This window comes from Trichomonas vaginalis, chromosome IV (assembly GCF_026262505.1).
Source record: "Trichomonas vaginalis G3 chromosome IV, whole genome shotgun sequence".
Classification (NCBI taxonomy): domain Eukaryota; phylum Parabasalia; order Trichomonadida; family Trichomonadidae; genus Trichomonas; species Trichomonas vaginalis.
In genome coordinates, this window is record NC_067206.1 from 20,063,485 (window position 1) to 20,089,897 (window position 26,413).

General features: G+C 30.1%; 2 protein-coding genes and 1 pseudogene across 3 annotated transcripts, besides 24 other annotated features; all 3 read right to left on the minus strand.

Annotated features, from left to right (window-relative positions):
- The first annotated feature begins 20 nt into the window (after nt 1-20).
- Nucleotides 21-61: a mobile genetic element.
- Nucleotides 21-61: a terminal%2Cinverted (terminal inverted repeat of ISTv3 transposon ID:TVAGG3_0132870).
- A 62-nt stretch (nt 62-123) lies between these two features.
- Nucleotides 124-160: a mobile genetic element.
- Nucleotides 124-160: a terminal%2Cinverted (terminal inverted repeat of Banshee-A3 transposon ID:TVAGG3_0132880).
- A 1,417-nt stretch (nt 161-1,577) lies between these two features.
- Nucleotides 1,578-1,724: a mobile genetic element.
- Nucleotides 1,725-1,859: 135 nt separating this feature from the next.
- Nucleotides 1,860-2,441, minus strand: TVAGG3_0132900 (ribonuclease H-like family; the record flags this gene model as incomplete). Its single annotated transcript, XM_051224007.1, has 1 exon — nt 1,860-2,441. One exon carries the CDS (start codon nt 2,439-2,441, stop codon nt 1,860-1,862), a length of 582 nt encoding a protein of 193 aa, XP_051108993.1.
- Nucleotides 2,442-3,791: 1,350 nt separating this feature from the next.
- Nucleotides 3,792-3,838: a mobile genetic element.
- Nucleotides 3,839-3,924: 86 nt separating this feature from the next.
- Nucleotides 3,925-3,997: a mobile genetic element.
- Nucleotides 3,998-4,012: 15 nt separating this feature from the next.
- Nucleotides 4,013-4,050: a mobile genetic element.
- Nucleotides 4,013-4,050: a terminal%2Cinverted (terminal inverted repeat of Banshee-A3 transposon ID:TVAGG3_0132930).
- A 1,114-nt stretch (nt 4,051-5,164) lies between these two features.
- Nucleotides 5,165-5,206: a mobile genetic element.
- Nucleotides 5,165-5,206: a terminal%2Cinverted (terminal inverted repeat of ISTv3 transposon ID:TVAGG3_0132940).
- Nucleotides 5,207-5,858: 652 nt separating this feature from the next.
- Nucleotides 5,859-5,899: a mobile genetic element.
- Nucleotides 5,859-5,899: a terminal%2Cinverted (terminal inverted repeat of ISTv3 transposon ID:TVAGG3_0132950).
- Nucleotides 5,900-5,961: 62 nt separating this feature from the next.
- Nucleotides 5,962-5,998: a mobile genetic element.
- Nucleotides 5,962-5,998: a terminal%2Cinverted (terminal inverted repeat of Banshee-A3 transposon ID:TVAGG3_0132960).
- A 1,417-nt stretch (nt 5,999-7,415) lies between these two features.
- Nucleotides 7,416-7,562: a mobile genetic element.
- A 2,066-nt stretch (nt 7,563-9,628) lies between these two features.
- Nucleotides 9,629-9,674: a mobile genetic element.
- An 86-nt stretch (nt 9,675-9,760) lies between these two features.
- Nucleotides 9,761-9,833: a mobile genetic element.
- A 15-nt stretch (nt 9,834-9,848) lies between these two features.
- Nucleotides 9,849-9,886: a mobile genetic element.
- Nucleotides 9,849-9,886: a terminal%2Cinverted (terminal inverted repeat of Banshee-A3 transposon ID:TVAGG3_0133000).
- Nucleotides 9,887-11,057: 1,171 nt separating this feature from the next.
- Nucleotides 11,058-11,094: a mobile genetic element.
- Nucleotides 11,058-11,094: a terminal%2Cinverted (terminal inverted repeat of Banshee-A3 transposon ID:TVAGG3_0133010).
- Nucleotides 11,095-18,822: 7,728 nt separating this feature from the next.
- On the minus strand, nt 18,823-19,928 carry TVAGG3_0133020 (annotated as a pseudogene). The gene has a single exon. A coding segment is annotated over exon 1 (1,106 nt).
- Nucleotides 19,929-24,792: 4,864 nt separating this feature from the next.
- Nucleotides 24,793-25,242, minus strand: TVAGG3_0133030 (uncharacterized protein; the record flags this gene model as incomplete). The annotated part of the gene is made up of 1 exon (XM_001320514.1): nt 24,793-25,242. The coding sequence occupies one exon, from the start codon at nt 25,240-25,242 to the stop codon at nt 24,793-24,795; it is 450 nt and encodes a 149-aa protein (XP_001320549.1).
- Nucleotides 25,243-25,526: 284 nt separating this feature from the next.
- Nucleotides 25,527-26,243: a mobile genetic element.
- Nucleotides 25,527-26,243: a terminal%2Cinverted (terminal inverted repeat of Banshee-A1 transposon ID:TVAGG3_0133040).
- Nucleotides 26,244-26,413: the final 170 nt, after the last annotated feature.

Genomic DNA, 26,413 nt, shown 5'->3' on the forward strand with positions numbered 1-26,413 from the left:
CAATTATTTCCCTCTCAAAAAATTCAATAGCTTACATTTTGACAGAACTTAATATGAAACAGTATTATGCTTAGTATTATTTCATTTTTCTCATTCAATTTAGAATTTACAAATGTCAAATAATTGAGAGCTGTCACTTTTGATGAATTTCTGTTTATTACATTTCCACCTCTCAATTTTACCATTTGCTTCGGGGTTGCCTGTTAGACTAAATATTTTTTATCAATATTTTCTTTTCCGATGTCAGTACATATTGCATCAATTCTGCCCTTCTTCTTAGATAAGAAGAATGATCGTTTGAGCAGATGGATATGTTACTGAGAAACATTGCTTGTTATGTTTCCATCTACTATGTAGAGCATCATCCAATTCTCTTTTGTGCGGGGCCATTGCTTGTCAAAATATGCCAATGCTCTAGATCCTTCCTCTTCAAGTATCGATGTTCTTATGAGCATTTAAAAGATAAAATTTCAAAATTTTAGGTGTAGCAAAAAAAACTTGCCACCTTAGCGCAAGCTCTCAAAACAATGACAGAGCACCACGAAAGTTTTGCGAGCGGAAATTCATTCTCTATTGCTCTTGCTGTTGCATGCTAAGTTCGGTCAACGATAGAAATTGAGTGGAAATTAATCGTCGAGGAAGTACGATTATGCAAAGTAAAAAAATGTTGTGGGATTTTTAATATTATATATTATTTTATAATAAAATTTTTGAGTCATTTTAAGAAGCACATATAATTTTTTGAATTTAAAAATTAAAGTAGTGTCAAACGAATTTATCACTTAATTTAATACTCAGATTTCTTAAAATTAATGAAAAAAAGGTTTTCTGAGAACTTTTGAGAATGGTTTTCAAATTCCATTATTGAAAATATATAGGTATTGTATGAAATTCAAACTCTATATTTATTAAATTTCTAAATTCTTAATAAAATAACTTTTCAGAGGAATATGATTTTGAATGGTTGATTAATAAGTATAAAAATGTCTACGATTTTAAGGAGGGAATTGTTCCTTATGAGGTATTCATCATAACTATATACCTCATAAGGAACAATTCCATCTTGATAGCTGGGAAACTTTCTCTGAATAACTTATCATTTGGAGAAAGTTTCCCAGCTATCTATTAGAAACTAAAGGCTATGAGGCACTAATATATAATCAGTGCCTCATAGCCTTTAGTTTCTTATTAAAAACGAGAAAACTTGTTCGAAATGATAAACAATTTCGAACAAGTTTTCTCGTTTTAAGGAGGGAATTGTTCCTTATGAGGTATACATCATAACTATATACCTCATAAGGAACAATTCCCTCTTGATATCCTGGATATTTTTGAATATATTTTTTTAATTAAAGTTCTCAAAAGTATTATCAAAAGTGATTTTTTAAAAATATCTCCAATTAATTAACTAATTAAAAGTATTATATTTTTAAAATTAAATAGTTTTTCAATTTTTTTGAAGGAATTGAGATACTTCCCACGACAATAAAATTGAGAGGTTTACATTATGACTGATCTTAGCATGCAACATTGCAATATTAAGAGCACAATTTTCACTCTAATATCACGGATAATGATGAGCGAACTGGCATAATGTAACCACACAATATTGAATTTTTTCAGCAGTTTGAGGATTGACGATAAAATACAACATTTACAAATTGATTTTTAGCCGTTTTCATTGTGATGGCAAATAATTGAATTCTTTCTTCTAGTAAAGAATGTTGTATACGAAAAATTTACATGTCAGATCCGGAAAAGTGGCAACTTTACGTGTCAAAAATATTTTTATTCATAAATTTTTACCTTGCTTTCCAATTGGTTCGAACTCCATCTCTTCTCCGTCAACTAGCCATCTCTCAGTGGTTCTCTCCGCCATTGTCCAACCATATTGAATGGTGAGGACCAAACCTGGCAATGGCCCTTTCAATTACAATCACCATTTGCTTGGTCTCTTTGGTGCTCAAATATTGCCAGTCGATGATCATGCGTGATCGATCATCGATAACAGCATATAGGATTTCACTTCTCTTTTTACCTAAGAAGTGGATATCCACATGCCTGATCAAGTTCGGCTGGCATGCTTGGTATCTGGTCTTGCCTTTCTTCTCTTGCTTCTCTCTATGCTGAGCAATGCCAAGTGCAGTAAATGCCTTGCTGATCATATGTCGGGATGGAGTATCAGGTAAAGGTATGTCCAGATATAATATGTTCTTTAATATGAGTAAATATGATACTAGATCATCATCTATTGTCAGATCTTTTGGCACTGACTTGTTGATGCGATTAAGATGAATGTCTCTTCGAATGGTGTCGAACCATTCTTGTGTTTGGCTTTGATCAGGCAACTCACCATTCTTGGCTTTGACAAAATCCTCAAAGTGTTCTTCAGCATATGAAATATCTTGATTAAGAATTTCATAAACTGCAATAATCCCCATTCGGCCGTAGTTTTCTCTGAGGTTGCTGATCGATTCAAGCAAATTCTGTGGTATTTCTTTAGGTGGCCGACCGCGATGGACAGTGATCTCAACTTCTGGTACGGCAATAGTATCATTATCAGATGAAGTTGATTCTTCGGAAGAAACTTCAGATGGTATTTGAGATGTTTCATCAAATTGCTGTGATGGCTCGTCTTCTTCTTCTCTTTGTTTTTCTTCAGCATCATGTGATGGAGAGTCTGTATCTTGTTCTGTTGTCTATTGGATGTCAAGATTTGGTAATTCATAGTAGTCGAAGGGGCTGTGAACTATATCTTCGGGTTGAAGAGGGGGAAGTTCTGTATTATCGAGATGTATTGACTCGTATAGTTTGTTATTGATCAATAATTTGAGTGAATGAAAAGTAGTATACTTAGGACTACGGATGTTCTAGACACCCTATTATGATTTTTTTGCTATCGTAGGATAATAATTCTAGTGATATTATCGCGAAAATAGGACAAATTTCTTGAACTGTTCTGTAGTAATACGATGATTACAATATAAAGCTTTGTAGTAAGTGACTGGATCAATCTTTGGTCTGATCCCTCCATTTAGTAGTGGTACGTTCACCAGCGCTGCTGGATTGTATGGTATGCGTAAATTGGCGGTTAGCCAATGGGGATCTTTTTTGGTATAGAGCTCCATAACAAAATGCAAAAGAATACCATTCAAAAGCTAGCCCAAATCATATTTGAATTAAACTACTATTATAATTGTGAAAATGACAAAGTTTCTCCCATTTTAATAAGGAATTGCAGGATAAGAGGTACATATTCATACTATGTACCTCTTACCCTGCAATTCTTTCTATAAAGTGGCCAAACTTTGTATCATTAAAAACTTTTTTGGAAATTAATAATTTGACACTTTACTTTGTCAAATCCGAATTTTCGTATATTAGAACAATCTAAAAAGGTTGTAAAACTGGTTAAAATGTCAGAAAGTCTCGAAGCCAAAGCACGGACGAAAAGAAATCTAAAAAATTTATAAATCTCTTAAACATGATTCCTTTGTAATTGAAGACAAAGCTTATACCTTAGATTTTCAACTTAAAAACGATACATTAGGAAAAGAGAAATAAGTAGTCAACAGAATTTACAAATTCAAGATGGAAACCAAGTTATTGCCAAAGATATAGTGTACTGCAGTATTACCAATTCCATAGTACACATTTTAACCAAGAAAACGTGATTTTACCATCAAGTTACTCTTCACTTATTCTTATAAAACAGATATTTTACTAACAAAATAACACAAATTCCAATTGAGTTCATTAAAATATCACTTTCTAGACTCCCAAATGCCTAGAATTAACTCCAAATTTGTTGACCCCAGCCGAGAATGAAAGGGAAAGAAAATATATTTTTGGTTGAAAATTCGAGGAAATATTAAGGTTTCAACATCAGTTCACTTCCACCATTTCTTCTTAGAACACCTAGCCATGGCAGAAACTTTGGACGAATCTTAAATTATTCAGCCAAAGTTTCTCAGATTTTTTGAGGGGATTGGAGGCTCGTGATAGTGAACCATGTTGTAAACAGAAATTCATCAAAAGTGACACCTCAGAAAAGCTAAAATATTGAATTTTTGGAACTTTTGATAGAGCACGTTTTTAAATATTAATTAAAGTAAATGTATATTTTGTAAAGATTCTTTTTAATAAAAAATAAAATTTTGAAGAAGAACACAAAATCTTCTGAAAAATAATATCACATAAACTCATATTATTTTCTAATATATAACTATTTTATATAAAAATCAAATTCAATGATCTTAAAAGCGAATGATAAACCTCAAAATTTACGAATATAATGAGTGGGAATATAATGCTTATCTATCATAAAACCATATGAAATATCAATTTTTGCTTTACGCCTAATTTTTGACGACAATTAGCAAAAAATGTTAAATGTTAACACTCAGTCCATTTGAATATGAAAAATAAAATTGACTTTGATTAAATGTTTTTATTTATCATGCAATTCTTCTTGCGACCAAAGATTTGAATAAAATTTCAAAAAATAAGATAGCTTAAAAAATAATATACGGTAGTGTTTACTAATAGATGAATAGTATAAATTCTATTAAAATGGATTTGATCCAAAAAATATAAAACCAAAATAATTGTTATAATTTAAATGAAGAAGTAATTTAAAACGATTTTATTTATGATCAAATTTTATATATTTTTTTGGATCAAATCCATTTTAATAGAATTTATATACTATTCATCTATTAGTAAACACTACCGTATATTATTTTTTAAGCTATCTTATTTTTTGAAATTTTATTCAAATCTTTGGTCGCAAGAAGAATTGCATGATAAATAAAAACATTTAATCAAAGTCAATTTTATTTTTCATATTCAAATGGACTGAGTGTTAACATTTAACATTTTTTGCTAATTGTCGTCAAAAATTAGGCGTAAAGCAAAAATTGATATTTCATATGGTTTTATGATAGATAAGCATTATATTCCCACTCATTATATTCGTAAATTTTGAGGTTTATCATTCGCTTTTAAGATCATTGAATTTGATTTTTATATAAAATAGTTATATATTAGAAAATAATATGAGTTTATGTGATATTATTTTTCAGAAGATTTCATTCTATATGCCTATGAAAAGTACTCTCAAAACTAACTTTTTCCTAATTATAATTAAATCTAGAATATTGTATTGTTCCATATTAAGTTCTGTCAAAATGTAAGCTATTCAATTCTATCGTCGGGGAAAGTATCACAAATCTATCAATTTTTTTGTAAAAGTATACAAAAACATATGGTGTTCAATTAGTTTATAATAATATAAATATTAAGATTATCCAAAATAAGAAAAACTAGGTTTTGAGAACACTTTTGAGATGATAATCAAAATATTTTGATTGAAAAATAATATATTATTTATCAGATATAGAATGGATTTTTTCAAATTTAAAAATTCTGAAAATAAACAGTTTTGTAAAGTAAAAAAAATGAACGAAAACTCGAGACCTCGTATTCCAAATGAATGGGTAAGATATATGTATGAAAAACTTGAAAGTGGTGAGTAAGGATGTCAATTTGGAAGAAAAGTGAGAAAATTTTGATTGTGAACTCATCTCTAATATTTTGGCTCCTTAATATATTTGAATCATGATCTTTGAGAAGAGTTCTCAAAAGTATTCACAAAAGCTATTTTTCCTTGAAATTTAAAAATCCTGTTTATCATATATTACCGAATTCAATTCCCTACATATTTCAAAATATTCTATGAACATTTCAATTTTTGAAAAAAAAAACATATTTTTTCCAAATATATTTATTATCATATTTCTAATAATATTTCCTAAAGCGTCACTTTTTACTTCCTCGACAATTATTTCCCTCTCAAAAATTCAATAGCTTACATTTTGACAGAACTTAATATGAAACAGTATTATGCTTAGTATTATTTCATTTTTCTCATTCAATTTAGAATTTACAAATGTCAAATAATTGAGAGCTGTCACTTTTGATGAATTTCTGTTTATTACATTTCCACCTCTCAATTTTACCATTTGCTTCGGGGTTGCCTGTTAGACTAAATATTTTTTATCAATATTTTCTTTTCCGATGTCAGTACATATTGCATCAATTCTGCCCTTCTTCTTAGATAAGAAGAATGATCGTTTGAGCAGATGGATATGTTACTGAGAAACATTGCTTGTTATGTTTCCATCTACTATGTAGAGCATCATCCAATTCTCTTTTGTGCGGGGCCATTGCTTGTCAAAATATGCCAATGCTCTAGATCCTTCCTCTTCAAGTATCGATGTTCTTATGAGCATTTAAAAGATAAAATTTCAAAATTTTAGGTGTAGCAAAAAAAACTTGCCACCTTAGCGCAAGCTCTCAAAACAATGACAGAGCACCACGAAAGTTTTGCGAGCGGAAATTCATTCTCTATTGCTCTTGCTGTTGCATGCTAAGTTCGGTCAACGATAGAAATTGAGTGGAAATTAATCGTCGAGGAAGTACGATTATGCAAAGTAAAAAAATGTTGTGGGATTTTTAATATTATATATTATTTTATAATAAAATTTTTGAGTCATTTTAAGAAGCACATATAATTTTTTGAATTTAAAAATTAAAGTAGTGTCAAACGAATTTATCACTTAATTTAATACTCAGATTTCTTAAAATTAATGAAAAAAAGGTTTTCTGAGAACTTTTGAGAATGGTTTTCAAATTCCATTATTGAAAATATATAGGTATTGTATGAAATTCAAACTCTATATTTATTAAATTTCTAAATTCTTAATAAAATAACTTTTCAGAGGAATATGATTTTGAATGGTTGATTAATAAGTATAAAAATGTCTACGATTTTAAGGAGGGAATTGTTCCTTATGAGGTATTCATCATAACTATATACCTCATAAGGAACAATTCCATCTTGATAGCTGGGAAACTTTCTCTGAATAACTTATCATTTGGAGAAAGTTTCCCAGCTATCTATTAGAAACTAAAGGCTATGAGGCACTAATATATAATCAGTGCCTCATAGCCTTTAGTTTCTTATTAAAAACGAGAAAACTTGTTCGAAATGATAAACAATTTCGAACAAGTTTTCTCGTTTTAAGGAGGGAATTGTTCCTTATGAGGTATACATCATAACTATATACCTCATAAGGAACAATTCCCTCTTGATATCCTGGATATTTTTGAATATATTTTTTTAATTAAAGTTCTCAAAAGTATTATCAAAAGTGATTTTTTAAAAATATCTCCAATTAATTAACTAATTAAAAGTATTATATTTTTAAAATTAAATAGTTTTTCAATTTTTTTGAAGGAATTGAGATACTTCCCACGACAATAAAATTGAGAGGTTTACATTATGACTGATCTTAGCATGCAACATTGCAATATTAAGAGCACAATTTTCACTCTAATATCACGGATAATGATGAGCGAACTGGCATAATGTAACCACACAATATTGAATTTTTTCAGCAGTTTGAGGATTGACGATAAAATACAACATTTACAAATTGATTTTTAGCCGTTTTCATTGTGATGGCAAATAATTGAATTCTTTCTTCTAGTAAAGAATGTTGTATACGAAAAATTTACATGTCAGATCCGGAAAAGTGGCAACTTTACGTGTCAAAAATATTTTTATTCATAAATTTTTACCTTGCTTTCCAATTGGTTCGAACTCCATCTCTTCTCCGTCAACTAGCCATCTCTCAGTGGTTCTCTCCGCCATTGTCCAACCATATTGAATGGTGAGGACCAAACCTGGCAATGGCCCTTTCAATTACAATCACCATTTGCTTGGTCTCTTTGGTGCTCAAATATTGCCAGTCGATGATCATGCGTGATCGATCATCGATAACAGCATATAGGATTTCACTTCTCTTTTTACCTAAGAAGTGGATATCCACATGCCTGATCAAGTTCGGCTGGCATGCTTGGTATCTGGTCTTGCCTTTCTTCTCTTGCTTCTCTCTATGCTGAGCAATGCCAAGTGCAGTAAATGCCTTGCTGATCATATGTCGGGATGGAGTATCAGGTAAAGGTATGTCCAGATATAATATGTTCTTTAATATGAGTAAATATGATACTAGATCATCATCTATTGTCAGATCTTTTGGCACTGACTTGTTGATGCGATTAAGATGAATGTCTCTTCGAATGGTGTCGAACCATTCTTGTGTTTGGCTTTGATCAGGCAACTCACCATTCTTGGCTTTGACAAAATCCTCAAAGTGTTCTTCAGCATATGAAATATCTTGATTAAGAATTTCATAAACTGCAATAATCCCCATTCGGCCGTAGTTTTCTCTGAGGTTGCTGATCGATTCAAGCAAATTCTGTGGTATTTCTTTAGGTGGCCGACCGCGATGGACAGTGATCTCAACTTCTGGTACGGCAATAGTATCATTATCAGATGAAGTTGATTCTTCGGAAGAAACTTCAGATGGTATTTGAGATGTTTCATCAAATTGCTGTGATGGCTCGTCTTCTTCTTCTCTTTGTTTTTCTTCAGCATCATGTGATGGAGAGTCTGTATCTTGTTCTGTTGTCTATTGGATGTCAAGATTTGGTAATTCATAGTAGTCGAAGGGGCTGTGAACTATATCTTCGGGTTGAAGAGGGGAAGTTCTGTATTATCGAGATGTATTGACTCGTATAGTTTGTTATTGATCAATAATTTGAGTGAATGAAAAGTAGTATACTTAGGACTACGGATGTTCTAGACACCCTATTATGATTTTTTTGCTATCGTAGGATAATAATTCTAGTGATATTATCGCGAAAATAGGACAAATTTCTTGAACTGTTCTGTAGTAATACGATGATTACAATATAAAGCTTTGTAGTAAGTGACTGGATCAATCTTTGGTCTGATCCCTCCATTTAGTAGTGGTACGTTCACCAGCGCTGCTGGATTGTATGGTATGCGTAAATTGGCGGTTAGCCAATGGGGATCTTTTTTGGTATAGAGCTCCATAACAAAATGCAAAAGAATACCATTCAAAAGCTAGCCCAAATCATATTTGAATTAAACTACTATTATAATTGTGAAAATGACAAAGTTTCTCCCATTTTAATAAGGAATTGCAGGATAAGAGGTACATATTCATACTATGTACCTCTTACCCTGCAATTCTTTCTATAAAGTGGCCAAACTTTGTATCATTAAAAACTTTTTTGGAAATTAATAATTTGACACTTTACTTTGTCAAATCCGAATTTTCGTATATTAGAACAATCTAAAAAGGTTGTAAAACTGGTTAAAATGTCAGAAAGTCTCGAAGCCAAAGCACGGACGAAAAGAAATCTAAAAAATTTATAAATCTCTTAAACATGATTCCTTTGTAATTGAAGACAAAGCTTATACCTTAGATTTTCAACTTAAAAACGATACATTAGGAAAAGAGAAATAAGTAGTCAACAGAATTTACAAATTCAAGATGGAAACCAAGTTATTGCCAAAGATATAGTGTACTGCAGTATTACCAATTCCATAGTACACATTTTAACCAAGAAAACGTGATTTTACCATCAAGTTACTCTTCACTTATTCTTATAAAACAGATATTTTACTAACAAAATAACACAAATTCCAATTGAGTTCATTAAAATATCACTTTCTAGACTCCCAAATGCCTAGAATTAACTCCAAATTTGTTGACCCAGCCGAGAATGAAAGGGAAAGAAAATATATTTTTGGTTGAAAATTCGAGGAAATATTAAGGTTTCAACATCAGTTCACTTCCACCATTTCTTCTTAGAACACCTAGCCATGGCAGAAACTTTGGACGAATCTTAAATTATTCAGCCAAAGTTTCTCAGATTTTTTGAGGGGATTGGAGGCTCGTGATAGTGAACCATGTTGTAAACAGAAATTCATCAAAAGTGACACCTCAGAAAAGCTAAAATATTGAATTTTGGAACTTTTGATAGAGCACGTTTTTAAATATTAATTAAAGTAAATGTATATTTTGTAAAGATTCTTTTTAATAAAAAATAAAATTTTGAAGAAGAACACAAAATCTTCTGAAAAATAATATCACATAAACTCATATTATTTTCTAATATATAACTATTTTATATAAAATCAAATTCAATGATCTTAAAAGCGAAGGATAAACCTCAAAATTTACGAATATAATGAGTGGGAATATAATGCTTATCTATCATAAAACCATATGAAATATCAATTTTTGCTTTACGCCTAATTTTTGACGACAATTAGCAAAAAATGTTAAATGTTAACACTCAGTCCATTTGAATATGAAAAATAAAATTGACTTTGATTAAATGTTTTTATTTATCATGCAATTCTTCTTGCGACCAAAGATTTGAATAAAATTTCAAAAAATAAGATAGCTTAAAAAATAATATACGGTAGTGTTTACTAATAGATGAATAGTATATAAATTCTATTAAAATGGATTTGATCCAAAAAAATATAAAACCAAAAATAATTGTTATAATTTAAATGAAGAAGTAATTTAAAACGATTTTATTTATGATCAAATTTTATATTTTTTTTGGATCAAATCCATTTTAATAGAATTTATATACTATTCATCTATTAGTAAACACTACCGTATATTATTTTTTAAGCTATCTTATTTTTTGAAATTTTATTCAAATCTTTGGTCGCAAGAGAATTGCATGATAAATAAAAACATTTAATCAAAGTCAATTTTATTTTTCATATTCAAATGGACTGAGTGTTAACATTTAACATTTTTTGCTAATTGTCGTCAAAAATTAGGCGTAAAGCAAAATTGATATTTCATATGGTTTTATGATAGATAAGCATTATATTCCCACTCATTATATTCGTAAATTTTGAGGTTTATCATTCGCTTTTAAGATCATTGAATTTGATTTTTATATAAATAGTTATATATTAGAAAATAATATGAGTTTATGTGATATTATTTTTCAGAAGATTTCATTCTATATGCCTATGAAAAGTACTCTCAAAACTAACTTTTTCCTAATTATAATTAAATCTAGAATATTGTATTATGCTTAGTATTATTTCATTTTTCTCATTCAATTTAGAATTTACAAATGTCAAAAAATTGAGAGCTGTCACTTTTGATGAATTTCTGTTTATTACACGTGATAGTGAACCATACATGAATTCAAAATCATCAATGTATAGTTCACTTTTTAGAGAGTGTATTCGACCCACTCAAATGCCAAGCTCGTCAAGAAATGATTGACAAGGTTAAAATTAGCTATTTTGCTTACAACTATTTCATTTGAGTTATCACCAAAACATCCCGTTAGCACATCTCCAAATAATGTTGTCATCCTTGAGAAGTTGAGTGTTATCTTCTTTGTAATAGAAACAGAATTTATTAATCCTGGATTTTATTTCAAAACATATATTTCAAGGAATATTGATATTCTATGTTATTTAAAATATCCGGGATTTCTCGACTTTTTGAGAGCGATGATTTGCAATTTTTTTCTTTCATATATTTAGCTTATTCGTAGAACACATAAATTTTCACGATATAATATCATATTGAGCTCATAGCAAAAATTATATTGTAGACATTTCATTCTGAGACTCTGATCGAAACAAAAGAGTTTCAGAATAAAAATCCTACTTTTTTCAAATCAAAAAACTAACTTTCCTCCTTTTAAAACAAGTCAACATGGCACCTCTATATATGTGTTTGTTATATTATCAAACTGAAATTTAACCTTGTACAGCGGTCTTAAAAGTTATATCTGGGATTAAAAAATCGCGACCCATCATATGTAAAAGTGGCCCTATAATAGATCTAGTGGGCGAGATTTTTTGATATGAGACGATAGCTTATGATGTTCTGATCTCGAATCAGCGCCTCGTAAGCTATCGTCACGTATAAAAAATTGAACAAAATTGTACACATAAATTGATAATCGACAAAATTTCTACAAATTTTAAAAGAAATGGTTGGCTATGATGTACTTATTATAAACTATTGCATTGTAGCCAACAACTTCCTCTAGATAATTTGAAAACTTTACATATTGACAATGTTTCTCTAGATTGTAGATCGTATTCACTAATTGAGTCTATGACATTCAATTGCTGAGAAAATAGCGCAACATCTTGGACTTTATCTTCTTGTATTTTTTGTCTAATGGAAGAGATAAGGTTTTTTAAATGATCTATTTTGCTGGTTGGACAGATTTGAACATATTGAACTATAACGATCTTAATAGATCCGAAACTAAAAGGGAAAATTCTTTTTAACATTTACATAAAAATTGAGAGAAAATTCCAGAATTTTTTTGAATAAAATTTAGAGGGCTATAGAATGATTGTAATTTATATAGTTATCAGCAAAATGTTGATAAAAGTCGCTACAACTTTTTCGAAAATAGTGAAACTAGCTATAGAAAGTAATACCACAGTTAATATCATGAACTTCCCAATTGTTGCATAAAGCAGAATATGCATCACATCTATCTTACGGTTTGAATGTTGAAAAGTGTCACTGGATATTTCTCGTTGAGAGCTGTTGATTTGTCAATATTGTTAATTACATCTTTAATCGTTGCAAATTGTCTTTTTTTATTTATATCAACATGAATCCGAGTATCAAAAGTGTTGTAAGACGAAATGGTGGAAGTGAAGTGATCTTGAAAACTTAATATTTTCTCAAAATTTCTACCAAAAATATATTAGACATAAAGCACATATCTTATTTTATAAATAGTTGATGAATAATTATTTTAGAACAAGAGGTAATATGAAGTGAAGTGAAACTATCAATATAACGTTCCATTTTTCGCTTATAACTTTTTTATAACGAGCACCTATTCCTTTGATATTTATAGGATAGAAGCGCCTATATATAAGGTATCTTTTGATATATGAATGAAGGAAATCTATTTTTTGAGCTCAGATTATTCACAACCTTGAAAATCAAAAATTAATTTTAAACTATTAAAAACTATATTCGCATAATATATATAGGTCGTTCAGTAATTGCGTAGCATCTCCATACCTGAAAATGATATTTTTGTTCTAATTTCATGATTATAAATTTTAATAGTAGCTAAATAATATTTATATTATTCTTATTTAAAATTGTTATTGAAGTAGAATGAATTAAATAAACTTCCCGAATATAGAAATTCTAATTTTATGTTTCAAAAATTTTAGTTGATAAACATTATGATTTTTTATTTCATTGTTAACAAAGTTTTCAGGAGGCAAAATAAGTACACAACAAAATAGAATGGATGAACTAATGAATTACATAATAAATTCTGTATGATCTAAGTGATTTGGATATTACCACTCATGCAAATTAATTCGATGATTTTTGACAAAAAAACTCACAATAAATTATTTTTATATAAAACCATAAATATAGGTTTAAAAAATCAAATAAGTTACCATATTATAGAAAAACATTGAGCATTTTAATATGGCAGAATATACTTGCATTATGTTTATTCCAATATTTCAATATTCAATTTTTAAAAAACGTTATGGAACTAAAAAATCTATTTTCGTGTTTTATTAAAAAAAATCGTTCTGATATATCTTCTAATTATAACAATAGATATATTACATATTATGTTGAGTAATCTGTTCTATTTTATTTTTCACCATATCGTATTGGCATGTTATTAAATAGATAAAGGACAACTTGAATTCAAAACTAGATATGAAAAGTGTCATTTCCAGCTCAAAAAAAGCAATTGAAACCTTCCTAACTCATCCATATTTAATATTTGAGACTTGATATTAAAAATACAATATGTTACAATTATAGCAGATTATCAATATGAAATCAGAATAGAAATATCTTAATTGAATATTGAGATGCTACGCAATAATTGAACGACCTATACCTTATGGATCACATATACATGAGAGAATATGAAATATCGCACTTTTTAGAACTTGTACTGTGAATAATTTGGTTCGATATAGGGGAATAATATGTTTGGATAAGCGGCGCACATTCTGTATAGGGAGCTATTTTATATTCTATATGTGTTGAGTCTATATGATCATATGAGTAGTTCAATCAGATTCAGTTTTCGACAAGTGCGGGATAACGAGGTGATGTGAAATCTCTCTCCCGACACTTCGTAATTGGGCAATTATCTTCATTCAGAGAAAGCATCTTTTTAATCAAGCATCATTTTGATATTGCAGACATTTTAAAATCAAAAAACTAATTTTCAAATTAAATTGTGAAGATTGCAACACACAATTTTTGATCAGGTAAATATTGTACGTGAATGCATTTTAAAAGGCCGTCTATTCATTTTCACCAAAGAGATTCATTTTCCATCCAAATAAAACTCTATATTGATCGATATATCTGAAAAATACGAAGTGTCAGGTGTTGAAATTCACCTCACATTGTTTCGCTTCTCGACAAGAATGTGTTTTATGAGCGTATAAGATATAAAATATTAAGGTATAGTATATGTGATGAATATGCGTGTAGTTATGTGTGTATTGATATGTCGATGCTTTTTAAAGAGTCGCGATGCCAATCAACATTACAAATGCTTTCCGAAAATCTCGAATAAAACGTGTGTTTGAGTATTTTCTTATGCAGAAGTTGATATGAATCTTGCAACAGAAGTAAGAAAATATTGAAAAAAAGAATCAGGATTGGTGATCTTTTGGAGCCGGAAGAAGAAGATTTACAAAATGATGATCAAAATCAATGAATTAAAGTTGAAAATCGTGTGATTTGGGAACAAAATCCAAACTAGATTAATTTGTCTATGACTAGAATCTTAAGAGAAGAAGATCGCAACAAGATCTTTTTAGGAACGAATTGGAAACGCAAAGGAGAATTCAAGGAATTAAAAGAGGTCGAGGACGTGGAAGTGGTGGTAGAAGTGGAAGTGGCTACGGATGGCCACCAAAGACTGTTGGATTATCAAATAAAAGAAGGTTTATTGATTAATGGAAGGAAGAAAGATGAAATATTCATGAAACAACTTTGTATTTTGTTTAATAAATTGTTTGTTTTGATAAATTAACGTTTATATTCTTATAAATCTCTCTCTTTTTAATTCTTTTTAATTTTTTTATTTTATTTTATTTTATTTTTTTTTAAAAAAATATTTTTTCTGTATTTTTTTTCAACTATTCTTGACTCATTAATTAATATTTAATTTTAATGCAGCCAATATATATTATTAAAACCCTACTCAGTGAATAATATTTTAATATCAATTTAAATTGTGTAATATGATAGTATATAATATGTGTAATCATCCTATATATGAATGAGCAAAATCTGAGTTTGAGCGAATCTCATGATATTATGCGAAATTTCCACAGAGCTCTAAACAAATAATACATTATGAAGACCATTTATATCGGTTTTAAATAACTCCTTTGTACTTTTTAGTTGTGCACGTTCCACAGCACCAGGCGGTGCTGTCAGGAACGGTGCTATATAATATTTTATACTATATAATGTTTCCTATATTTCATACATATACTTCATATATATAGCTCATTCACATAACTCACAATAATTGTTTTTAGACGCCCGATAATTGCCTTTTTTCATCACAAAAACACATTTATATCTCTGTGGATATTGATCCTACACATTTATAGCATATGATTGCATACTAGTATATATAGTGATATATTAAATTCAGCTGTGATCTCAATCTTATCACACTCACACACAAAATTCGCTCGATCAAAATTCTCTCTGGAAAATGTCACCTTTTTTCTCATAGAATTTCAAAATATAAATAGTAAACACACGTCTTTTATTATATAAATAAAAAGTATATATTAATATAAGATATCTATAACAAAATGAGTACAAATGGACAAACTTTTTTTCGATATAAATTATATTTTCTCAAAAAATAGCTCAGACTCATAAAACACATCACAAAATAAAAGTAGTTCTTTTTCGAAAGGATTCGTTTCAATTTATGAATTTGAAAACGTTTACGAGAAATGTGTTTTTGATTAGACATATTGCTGATGTAATAATGTAAATATGTAGTGAAAAGTAGAATTTTGCTATTAAAATCCTAATTTCAGTGTATCGATGAATTTGTTATAAGAATCTCTAGAGATTCATTGAACAAAAATGAGGTACATATCTCTCATTTACTACCAAACTAATTATTTATGTCAATATTGATGCAAATAAACAAAGTTAAGTTCAAATATTACAATTTTTAAAAAAAATACGAATTTATTCGTTCAACGTGTATCAAATTAACAAAAGCGCACATTTATGGTAAAATTTTTTTGATTCGGGTTGATTCAAATTTCACATTTTTTAGAAAATTTAAAAAAAATATTAATAATTTTGTTAGAAAAGTTTTGACAATCAAGATTTTCTTAATTTTTTGGAATTTTCCTATCGAGTAATCGTAACTATTTTTAGTTATTACATTATTTTTTCTAGGTAAATTTGATATTTTAATGAAGTTTTGTAATTAATCTTTTGATAAAAGGGATTTGTAAGAGGAAAAACCATAGCATATAATCAGATATTGAAATTTATTAACTAACACCGTTAAAAATAAATCAATAAACACTTATTATATCCAATTGAAATTCAATTCTATATTTAAACTGATATTACCCTCAAAGCAATTCAAATTCTCAATAATATACTATAATTCACCCAAATATTGGAATCAATTTACAAATATTGACTAAAATTCAAAATAATTACTTAGATTTATTAAATCATTCATTAATAACAAATTAATTGCAATTCATGCAAACAGTCAAAACATTTTAGATATAAATTATATGAATAATACTCATTATAGAGTAAAAATGTATTAAATGTACTAATTTTTTTATTCAAAATGATAATTTTTGGCGTGTGGGCAATTTTAACGACATTTTTTAACGCGATACGAGCGTAAGTCCATAGAATGTGTTTTGAGGGAAACTATAAAAATCCAAAATAGAGGTAAGTGCGCCATTATTACCTGCGAAGTTACATGGAATAAATCGAAGAGTAAGTACAAGATGATCTTGCATTTTTCCAAGTAAATGAAATTTATTAAAATTAAGATGATAATATTCATTTATAGTATGTGTATGATGTGTTTTCAAAATTTCTTCAAATAAAATGCAATGATAATTTTTGAATAATTTTTTTCTTGTGTATATTTCATTTTTTATTAGTGAAAATATCATTACATCAATAAGGAAAGCACAATCCAAATTCATATTAGTTAAATTAATCTACAACCAAAAGCCCGCCAAATTTGAATTAAACCTCCAATTTAAATTTTTCAAGTCTACGGAACCATCCTTGGATCATAGTAATCATTCATTACAAAATGGAATCTTTTGGTATTGTGCGGGCAATACCATATATTTCTTTTTATTGATAATGCTATTGAACAAGCTCATTCCGTGGATTTTCATTTAGAACTTTATTTCATGAGTTTCTGGAACAAGATAACATCTGAAACCTTTTGTGCGGGCAAAAGAAGGGATGTTTGTTGATTGAAAAATGCTAATTTAAAAGAAGTTCTGAAAAGAAATTTGGAGATGATTTGTGTGTTGTGTAAGGTGTAGGTGTTGTGATATATTTGGAATGGAATGATCTTTACGTAAGTCATTGACTCATCCTTACCTCAGTCATTGACTCATCCTTACCTCAGTCATTGACTCATCCTTACCTCAGTCATTGACTCATCCTTACCTCAGTCATTGACTCATCCTTACCTCAGTCATTGACTCATCCTTACCTCAGTCATTGACTCATCCTTACCTCAGTCATTGACTCATCCTTACCTCAGTCATTGACTCATCCTTACCTCAGTCATTGACTCATCCTTACCTCAGTCATTGACTCATCCTTACCTCAGTCATTGACTCATCCTTACCTCAGTCATTGACTCATCCTTACCTCAGTCATTGACTCATCCTTACCTCAGTCATTGACTCATCCTTACCTCAGTCATTGACTCATCCTTACCTCAGTCATTGACTCATCCTTACCTCAGTCATTGACTCATCCTTACCTCAGTCATTGACTCATCCTTACCTCAGTCATTGACTCATCCTTACCTCAGTCATTGACTCATCCTTACCTCAGTCATTGACTCATCCTTACCTCAGTCATTGACTCATCCTTACCTCAGTCATTGACTCATCCTTACCTCAGTCATTGACTCATCCTTACCTCAGTCATTGACTAATCCTTACCTCAGTCATTGACTCATCCTTACCTCAGTCATTGACTCATCCTTACCTCAGTCATAGACTCATCCTACATCTTGCAATAACATATATTTACTTCAATGTATGTGAAATTTTCTCCCTAACTTTCTTAATTTAACTCCTTACCAGAACTTTACATTTAAATTCAAAATGATTTTATTATATTAAATTTTCAAAACCATATTTTAGTTCAATATTATTATAGATATAACTTTGTCACTAATGAATATTTTCGCGATTTGGCAACGAAATATGAATCTCTGGCCGGTGTAGATTCAGAATCACTGGACAAGTATTCATTGAATTATCAAAGATTTTATTCGTGGGTATAAATTAATTAATATGTGAAATAATTATATAATAAGAGACGGATATCCAACACTCAGTCTCTCTCAGAGACATCCAACACTCAGTCTCTCTTTGACATCCAACACTCAGTCTCTCTTTGACATCCAACACTCAGTCTCTCAGAGACATCCAACACTCAGTCTCTCTTTGACATCCAACACTCAGTCTCTCAGAGACATCCAACACTCAGTCTCTCAGAGACATCCAACACTCAGTCTATCTTTTAAATCCAACAATAATTTCAAACAAATACTTTAATTTAATGATTTATTATTCTTATATGCTTCGTAATCTTTTCTTGTAGATGCTAAAATGCTCTGAAAATTTTCATCATCTTCAAGTTCAAGGACGAAATGTAATTTATCCTCGGCGTCTAAAAATCCCTTGAAATTATTAACAATTTGTTGATATAATGATCTTGCATAATGGATATATTATAAATCCTATAAAGTTTTGCAATTAAAGCAACCATCATATCATCGGCTGCACTGGTTTCTATACTATCCATCAATGAAAAATCATAATTCATTCCTCTTGTTTTTATTTGTGTTTGTTGATCATTTTGATTCGAATTTTTAGGATTTGACTTGTTAGATACTTTAAATTGATTTTGTGCTTCATTTCTTTCGATTTCAAATAATCCTATGCAAGGAGGCAATGTTAGTTGAGAAATAGTAGTGTCTTTCTTAATTTCGTGAATGCATGGAAATTTAACACCGAACTTATTCTTAAGAATCAATTCCTGATCAATGCACCATTGTCCGCATGTAGGATGAACATTCAAGAGCTGTTTTGCATATTTCTTTTGGTTGCTTAGTTCTCGACTAACATTTATATTTACAATTTTCGGTACATCCTTTTCTCTCTGCATTATATAATCTGAAAGGAGATGAATCATCAGCTTGAAATCAAATTTTCCTGCCGAAAATTTTTCTAAGATTTTTTGATATTGCAAATGGAAACTTTCGGCATGATTGGATGGGCCAATAAGGCATTCCCTAAAACACAAGCAGAATTTTCCTTTTTTATTAATGCAAAATTTGTTATATTTTTGAATGGCATTCGATGAAATCGCACCTTCATTATGCCATTCTTCGAGTAATTGAGTATATTGAATAGCCTTCGCTTCATAATCCTCTTGCCTTATGGCTCTGATTGTATCCTCGATCATGCCATCCACCATGCTTCCCTCAGACAGTAGATTTAGCACATGGCGTATACAAGCCCATATGATTAATTCTTTATCTTTTGCAAACTTTTTAATTTCAGTTCCTAAATCACCAAGGAATGGAATTTCTCTGATTCTTTCGATTGTAACACCAGATTTTTCTAAAGAGGCAAAAAACAGTTTGTAAGCTTCTGCGTTTTCGGATGGACCAACATAGAAGCCCATAGGAATCCCTGTATTATAAATAACTATTTGAGGGACTATTAAAATATAATCTACAATTGGGAAGGTAGCGTCGACCTCAATCAATTGAATTTTGCAGTTCGGATTCATAAGCAATTGCGCAGATATTGGTGATACCCAAGAGACCCATTCGACTCTATGTCCTTGACAAAACATTTGATATGTTTCATTATCATCACAATAATGAACTCGCACACGTCCTGGAAGGGTTTTTAACTCATCATAAATATCTCTTTCGTCTTCTGTTTCTGGCCGGTCAATTATATTATATTTAATTAACTTCGTACGAAATTTATTTTTGGTTTGTGGGGATGGCAAAATTGATTTGTGAATTTTAAGATATGAATCTTCGTCAATCATCATGCCTTCAGGGAGATTTTTTAATTGAATTGAAAATAAATTCCCTTTAACAAGGACAATATCAAATAATGTTTTTTTGTTTGTTGAGGTAATTAAGCTTTCCTTTATATATTTAAAATTGTATACTATCCTGTATCGAAATAAATCCGTTTTAGGATCTTTAACCGATGCATTTTTGATCTCCAAAAATGACGGTAAATAACTTAAAAATTCGTATACTTGAAATGGATTCAATAATTTATTTTTGTTAACAGTGAGCTCAAAATTTTTGATTTTATAAGGTATTTTGGAATTGCATTCGAAAAATAAAAGCCTTGAATATAGTCCAATATAATTCGATGATTCTGTATCATATAATTTGTTAAGAAAATTTATATCTAACATTTTATACACTGTCTCTAGATAAAATGCTTCTAAGCCAGATGCCGTTGTTATGTGTTTGATACAGCTTTTTGCGGTATCCTTATTTCAAAATGTACGAAAAATAAGGAATTCATTATATTTTGCACAGTTAAGTAATACTTGCCCTTGAATTCTTCTTTCATTCAGATTATTTTGTTTTAGAAATCCGATGTAATCATGAGTTGAAATCAAAAATGGAAGCATATTAGCATTGACACAGTTTGATCCTGCCAAAATCCATTTGGGCACAGTTCCATCATTCAAAAGATCAAAGTCGAAATAAGATCCATTGTAAATTTTAACATAATTATTAAAGTTTTTATCTTTGATGCCCTGTGCAAACTGATTGAATACATTTGTGGCAGAGAAATGCAAAGCTAAATGAGCGATATGCAAGTGATCATCAAGAAATCGAAAGTCAACATTCGAAAAGTTATATGTAGTATCATCATTTAGAAGATGTAATATTAGATTGGCTGTCGATTTATATGGATAACATGTAATTAAATCTTCATATAATATATTAATCATTTGCTTATTTGTTTTTACATCATCTTTTATGTTTGATCTACCTTTCAAATTATAGAAACTGCATTGTTGAATTGTCTGGAAGTCTAAGTATTTATCGACCACATAAAGAAAAAAAGCAAAATTATTGTCAATAAAGATTTTCATATCATTACACTCCCATATTGTAATGTATGTATAAATAATGATCTCCAAAAGATCAAGCCTTTTTATGGCAAGATTGGAGAAATAGTTGATATAAACAAAGCAAGGAATTTTTTGAAATTGCTCATAAGAAATTCCGGCAACACTAAGAGCTTGAGCAATATCGGTGTGTGTGTAAGCCAGTATGTTTTTTTCGATTTCTTTGAGTAATATGGAAATTGTGTTCAAATCTAGGTAGTTGGTACAGTTAATATACTTGAAAGGATCAATTGCTTCGATTTTTGGTTCTTCAACAAAAAAAGGCTCGCGGGTCTCATCAGGAACCATGTCCTTAGGAGTCTGGGCCATAAGCGAATTTGAAATAATAAACGGATTTTAAACTGAAATACAGAGAGATAAAAATATTTAAAAATATAAGGAAATGAATCAAAAAAATATATAATTAAAAAGATTTAAAATTTAGAAAAAAGGGAAAAATTTTAATAAATGATTAGGAAGAATGTGATGTGAATGCGTAGGGAATATATATAAGAAATTATAGTGTTGGATGTCAAAGAGAGACTGAGTGTTGGATGTCAAAGAGAGAGACTAAGTGTAGGATGTCAAAGAGAGACTGAGTGTTGGATGTCTCTGAGAGAGACTGAGTGTTGGATGTCTCTGAGAGAGACTGAGTGTTGCATGTCAAAGAGAGAGACTGAGTGTTGGATGTCAAAGAGAGAGACTGAGTGTTGGATGTCTCTGAGAGAGACTGAGTGTTGCATGTCAAAGAGAGAGACTGAGTGTTGGATGTCAAAGAGAAAGACTGAGGTAAGGATGAGTCAATGACTGAGGTAAGGATGAGTCAATGACTGAGGTAAGGATGAGTCAATGACTGAGGTAAGGATGAGTCAATGACTGAGGTAAGGATGAGTCAATGACTGAGGTAAGGATGAGTCAATGACTGAGGTAAGGATGAGTCAATGACTGAGGTAAGGATGAGTCAATGACTGAGGTAAGGATTAGTCAATGACTGAGGTAAGGATGAGTCAATGACTGAGGTAAGGATGAGTCAATGACTGAGGTAAGGATTAGTCAATGACTGAGGTAAGGATGAGTCAATGACTGAGGTAAGGATGAGTCAATGACTGAGGTAAGGATGAGTCAATGACTGAGGTAAGGATGAGTCAATGACTGAGGTAAGGATGAGTCAATGACTGAGGTAAGGATGAGTCAATGACTGAGGTAAGGATGAGTCAATGACTGAGGTAAGGATGAGTCAATGACTGAGGTAAGGATGAGTCAATGACTGAGGTAAGGATGAGTCAATGACTGAGGTAAGGATGAGTCAATGACTGAGGTAAGGATGAGTCAATGACTGAGGTAAGGATGACTTTTTGTCTGAGGTAAGGATGATTTATTCTCTTCACTACCTATTACTGACGGGTCCATCGTAGTATTCATTTTATTTTTATCGTTTTATTTTCCTTCAATTTCAACTCTAAGCATCAACTATCACACAATAGTTCCTCTACCTTACACCCAACCAATCCCATATTGAATCTTAACTTTTCCTCCTGATATTGATAAAATAAATTTCAACTGTTCGTTTCCAGATCTTGTTAAAGAAAAAAAATTCACTCCTCTTAGATACAAAGAGAACTACTCTATCTAAATTTTTCAAAAAAAATACATTTTCTTATTTTACATATTAAAAAGTACCAATTTTTATTTCTAAATTTGAAATTTATGATTTTTTTGGAAAACTTTTCGATTTTCTGACACGGTAGATGCTTTTTATTTTATACACTATGCCTAAAATTAATTTTTCAAACTAAAAAAATCCTAATTAGATAATTTTTCAAATATTTAATCAGTTAAATTGAATATTATTAAACTATGTTATTATTTAAATAATTTCCATCTTTTGTAATGCATCAGCACATTACCTGAAAACTTTTTAATCATTCTAGAACAAACCAACATCGTATAATCCCATCATAGCTAATCATCCATTACAATTCTGCCTATTCAAGAGCTCGTGGTGAATTTCCTAAGTTCATTCCCATTCAAAATAAAGATATTCAACAAATTTCTTCCAAAAGAACTTCGTAAACTAACTAACAAGAATAACATCTTCCATTATTTTCAACATAAATACATTTTCAAAGAATAAAATGTTCTTTAATGATTTTTTATTTGGTGAGAAATCTTGCAACATTATTCTTTCATACTCAACTTCAATACAACAACTAACATATGATAGTTGGAAAAAATCATATAATAGAGCAGGTAAGTATTGTGAAGCTGAACTTTTATTTATCTGGTGTGATATGACCAAGCGAGGGACTCAGACTGCTGTATCTGTGGAGCAACATGACCAAGCGAGGGACTCAGACTGCTGTATCTGTGGAGCAACATGACCAAGCGAGGGACTCAGACTGCTGTATCTGTGGAGCAACATGACCAAGCGAGGGACTCAGACTGCTGTATCTGTGGAGCAACATGACAAGGTGATTCAGTTTGCATTGATTGATAGTTCAATATCAGACCAATACTTCTCTTCCATGTTGCGGGCATGGCGAGGCATTTTCAAGATTGGTACCGAAATTGGCTACTATCCCTAAATGCAACAATCATAAATGACACTTTTATCAAAAAACGTGTTTAATTCAAATTTGGCGGGCTTTTGGTTGTAGATTAATTTAACTAATATGAATTTGGATTGTGCTTTCCTTATTGATGTAATGATATTTTCACTAATAAAAAATGAAATATACACAAGAAAAAAATTATTCAAAAATTATCATTGCATTTTATTTGAAGAAATTTTGAAAACACATCATACACATACTATAAATGAATATTATCATCTTAATTTTAATAAATTTCATTTACTTGGAAAAATGCAAGATCATCTTGTACTTACTCTTCGATTTATTCCATGTAACTTCGCAGGTAATAATGGCGCACTTACCTCTATTTTGGATTTTTATAGTTTCCCTCAAAACACATTCTATGGACTTACGCTCGTATCGCGTTAAAAAATGTCGTTAAAATTGCCCACACGCCCTATAATTATAATCTTCTGCCGGGTTTTTACAAAGATTGAATTAGATTTCACGAAGCTTATTGAAATATTGAATTAGGATCTACCAAGTTTTTTGAAAGATTGAATTAGATTCATAAGTTCCAACAACGTCGTACCCGAAATGTTTTGCAAACATCTGGCAACATTTGTCTTTTCTCCTTGTTGCCAGAGGCATCGGGTCCTGGTGCATTACACCAGGGCCCCAGGTTTCTCTTGGAAGGAATATAGTAGTATGGGAATTGCAAAGTCTTCCCTCAAATAAATCATATTCTTTCTTAGCATCAAGATAATAAATATTACAAATCAATATATGCATTTTTTACATGATAAATTAAATAAAAACATTCATATAATATTAAGACGCTCCATTTGAGCAACAGTAGCTGATATTGGCGAGAATGGCTGTATTTGTATATTCTCATTAATTATTGGAGGCAAATTGTTCATTGATCTGAAAGCTGGATCATTTTTCTTTTGGGTTTCTTTTAATTCCTTGAGTGTTCGTGTCATTGATTCAGTCGGAACAAAAGAATTTGATTTTCTAATTCCTGCCTCTCTTCTCCCATGTTTTGATCGAGAAGGCATACAAAGAGTTGAATTTGGCAACAATGCTAATCTCGATGATACTGTTCTTGAATAGGAAATTCTTTGAGGAGGATGATAAGCTAATTTATGCTGTGCATTTAATGATTGTTCCCACCTCATTTGCTCTTGCTTCTTTTGAATGTCTATTTCCGCATTAGTTTTCCTTTTTAATGATCCGAGATAAAGTTTCTCAGATCTATTCTTGGACATTTGAATTTATTTCAATTCAAAAACAAACCCGATAATTATCAGAATATTTGTAAACGGAAAAAAATAATTAGTAAAACATGTCACATATTGATTAAAAATAACATTTTCAAATTACGTAAAAAAAATAATGATTGAAATTTTGACAGAATGGTTTGTAAATTTTGTGTAAAGGTGTAATATGAAGCTTATCACATACAAAAATGCAAATGCATTTTGTACGAGGGATTCAATTAATTCAATTATTGTTCGAATAATCAATTGAATTGCATAAATTCTTCTTTATGTTATAGACCGAAAATAGATTTTTTCGGTTTTCTCTTCAAATAATTGAAAGAATGATACTATTATAGGTTTATTATATTATATAGCATATAATTATGCTATAGCCGAAAATTATAAGTTTTGAGAAGATTGAATATAACACAAATAAATTTGAATGTAAGTTAAATTGCTTGTTGTTTTTAATAGCTCTTTAATGAGAATTCCAATATTGCAAAATTCAAATTGAATGATTGAAAGAACAGAAAAAGTCATTCTTTTCAATTTCGAATATGTTTCATTGTATTTATAATTATATGGCAAATAAGATATTTAAACTTGATTTTTGAAGGAAAATTCACAAAATTGAATAAATTCAAATAATTTTTATTCAAAAATAAACTAGTTATTTGAGTTTAATACTAATTATCTATTCAAACTACAAAGTTTGTAATTTAAAATATATTGTGAGATCAGATTGAATTAATTCAAGGTTCTTTTCAATTAATATTAATGACCATATTACGCATTTTCGAACATTCTAAACCAAATATATCAAAATGGGAGACGAATGTTAAATTTGCTAGACATGGGGGAGTTGTCTGCAAAGTTTTAGCTCTTATCTCTAACAAAAAATTAATTTTTAAAAAAATGACCGAATACGTTTCACAGCGAGAAAAAAATAAAAGGCAAGATAGAATTTTCTAGACATAAAGAAGTTGTCTACCAAGTCTCAGCTGTTACTTCTTCTCAATACTGATATAAAATAAAAATCTTTATTATTTATTTAACCAGGTCAGGTGAGTGGGGCTTCCAGGCGCGTTGCGCCCTCTAGCCCTGAAGATGTTTAGTATAAATGAAGTTTTTATTCGGAAAATTGTTAGTCTTCTGGTGTGAATTCGGAGGACTCTTC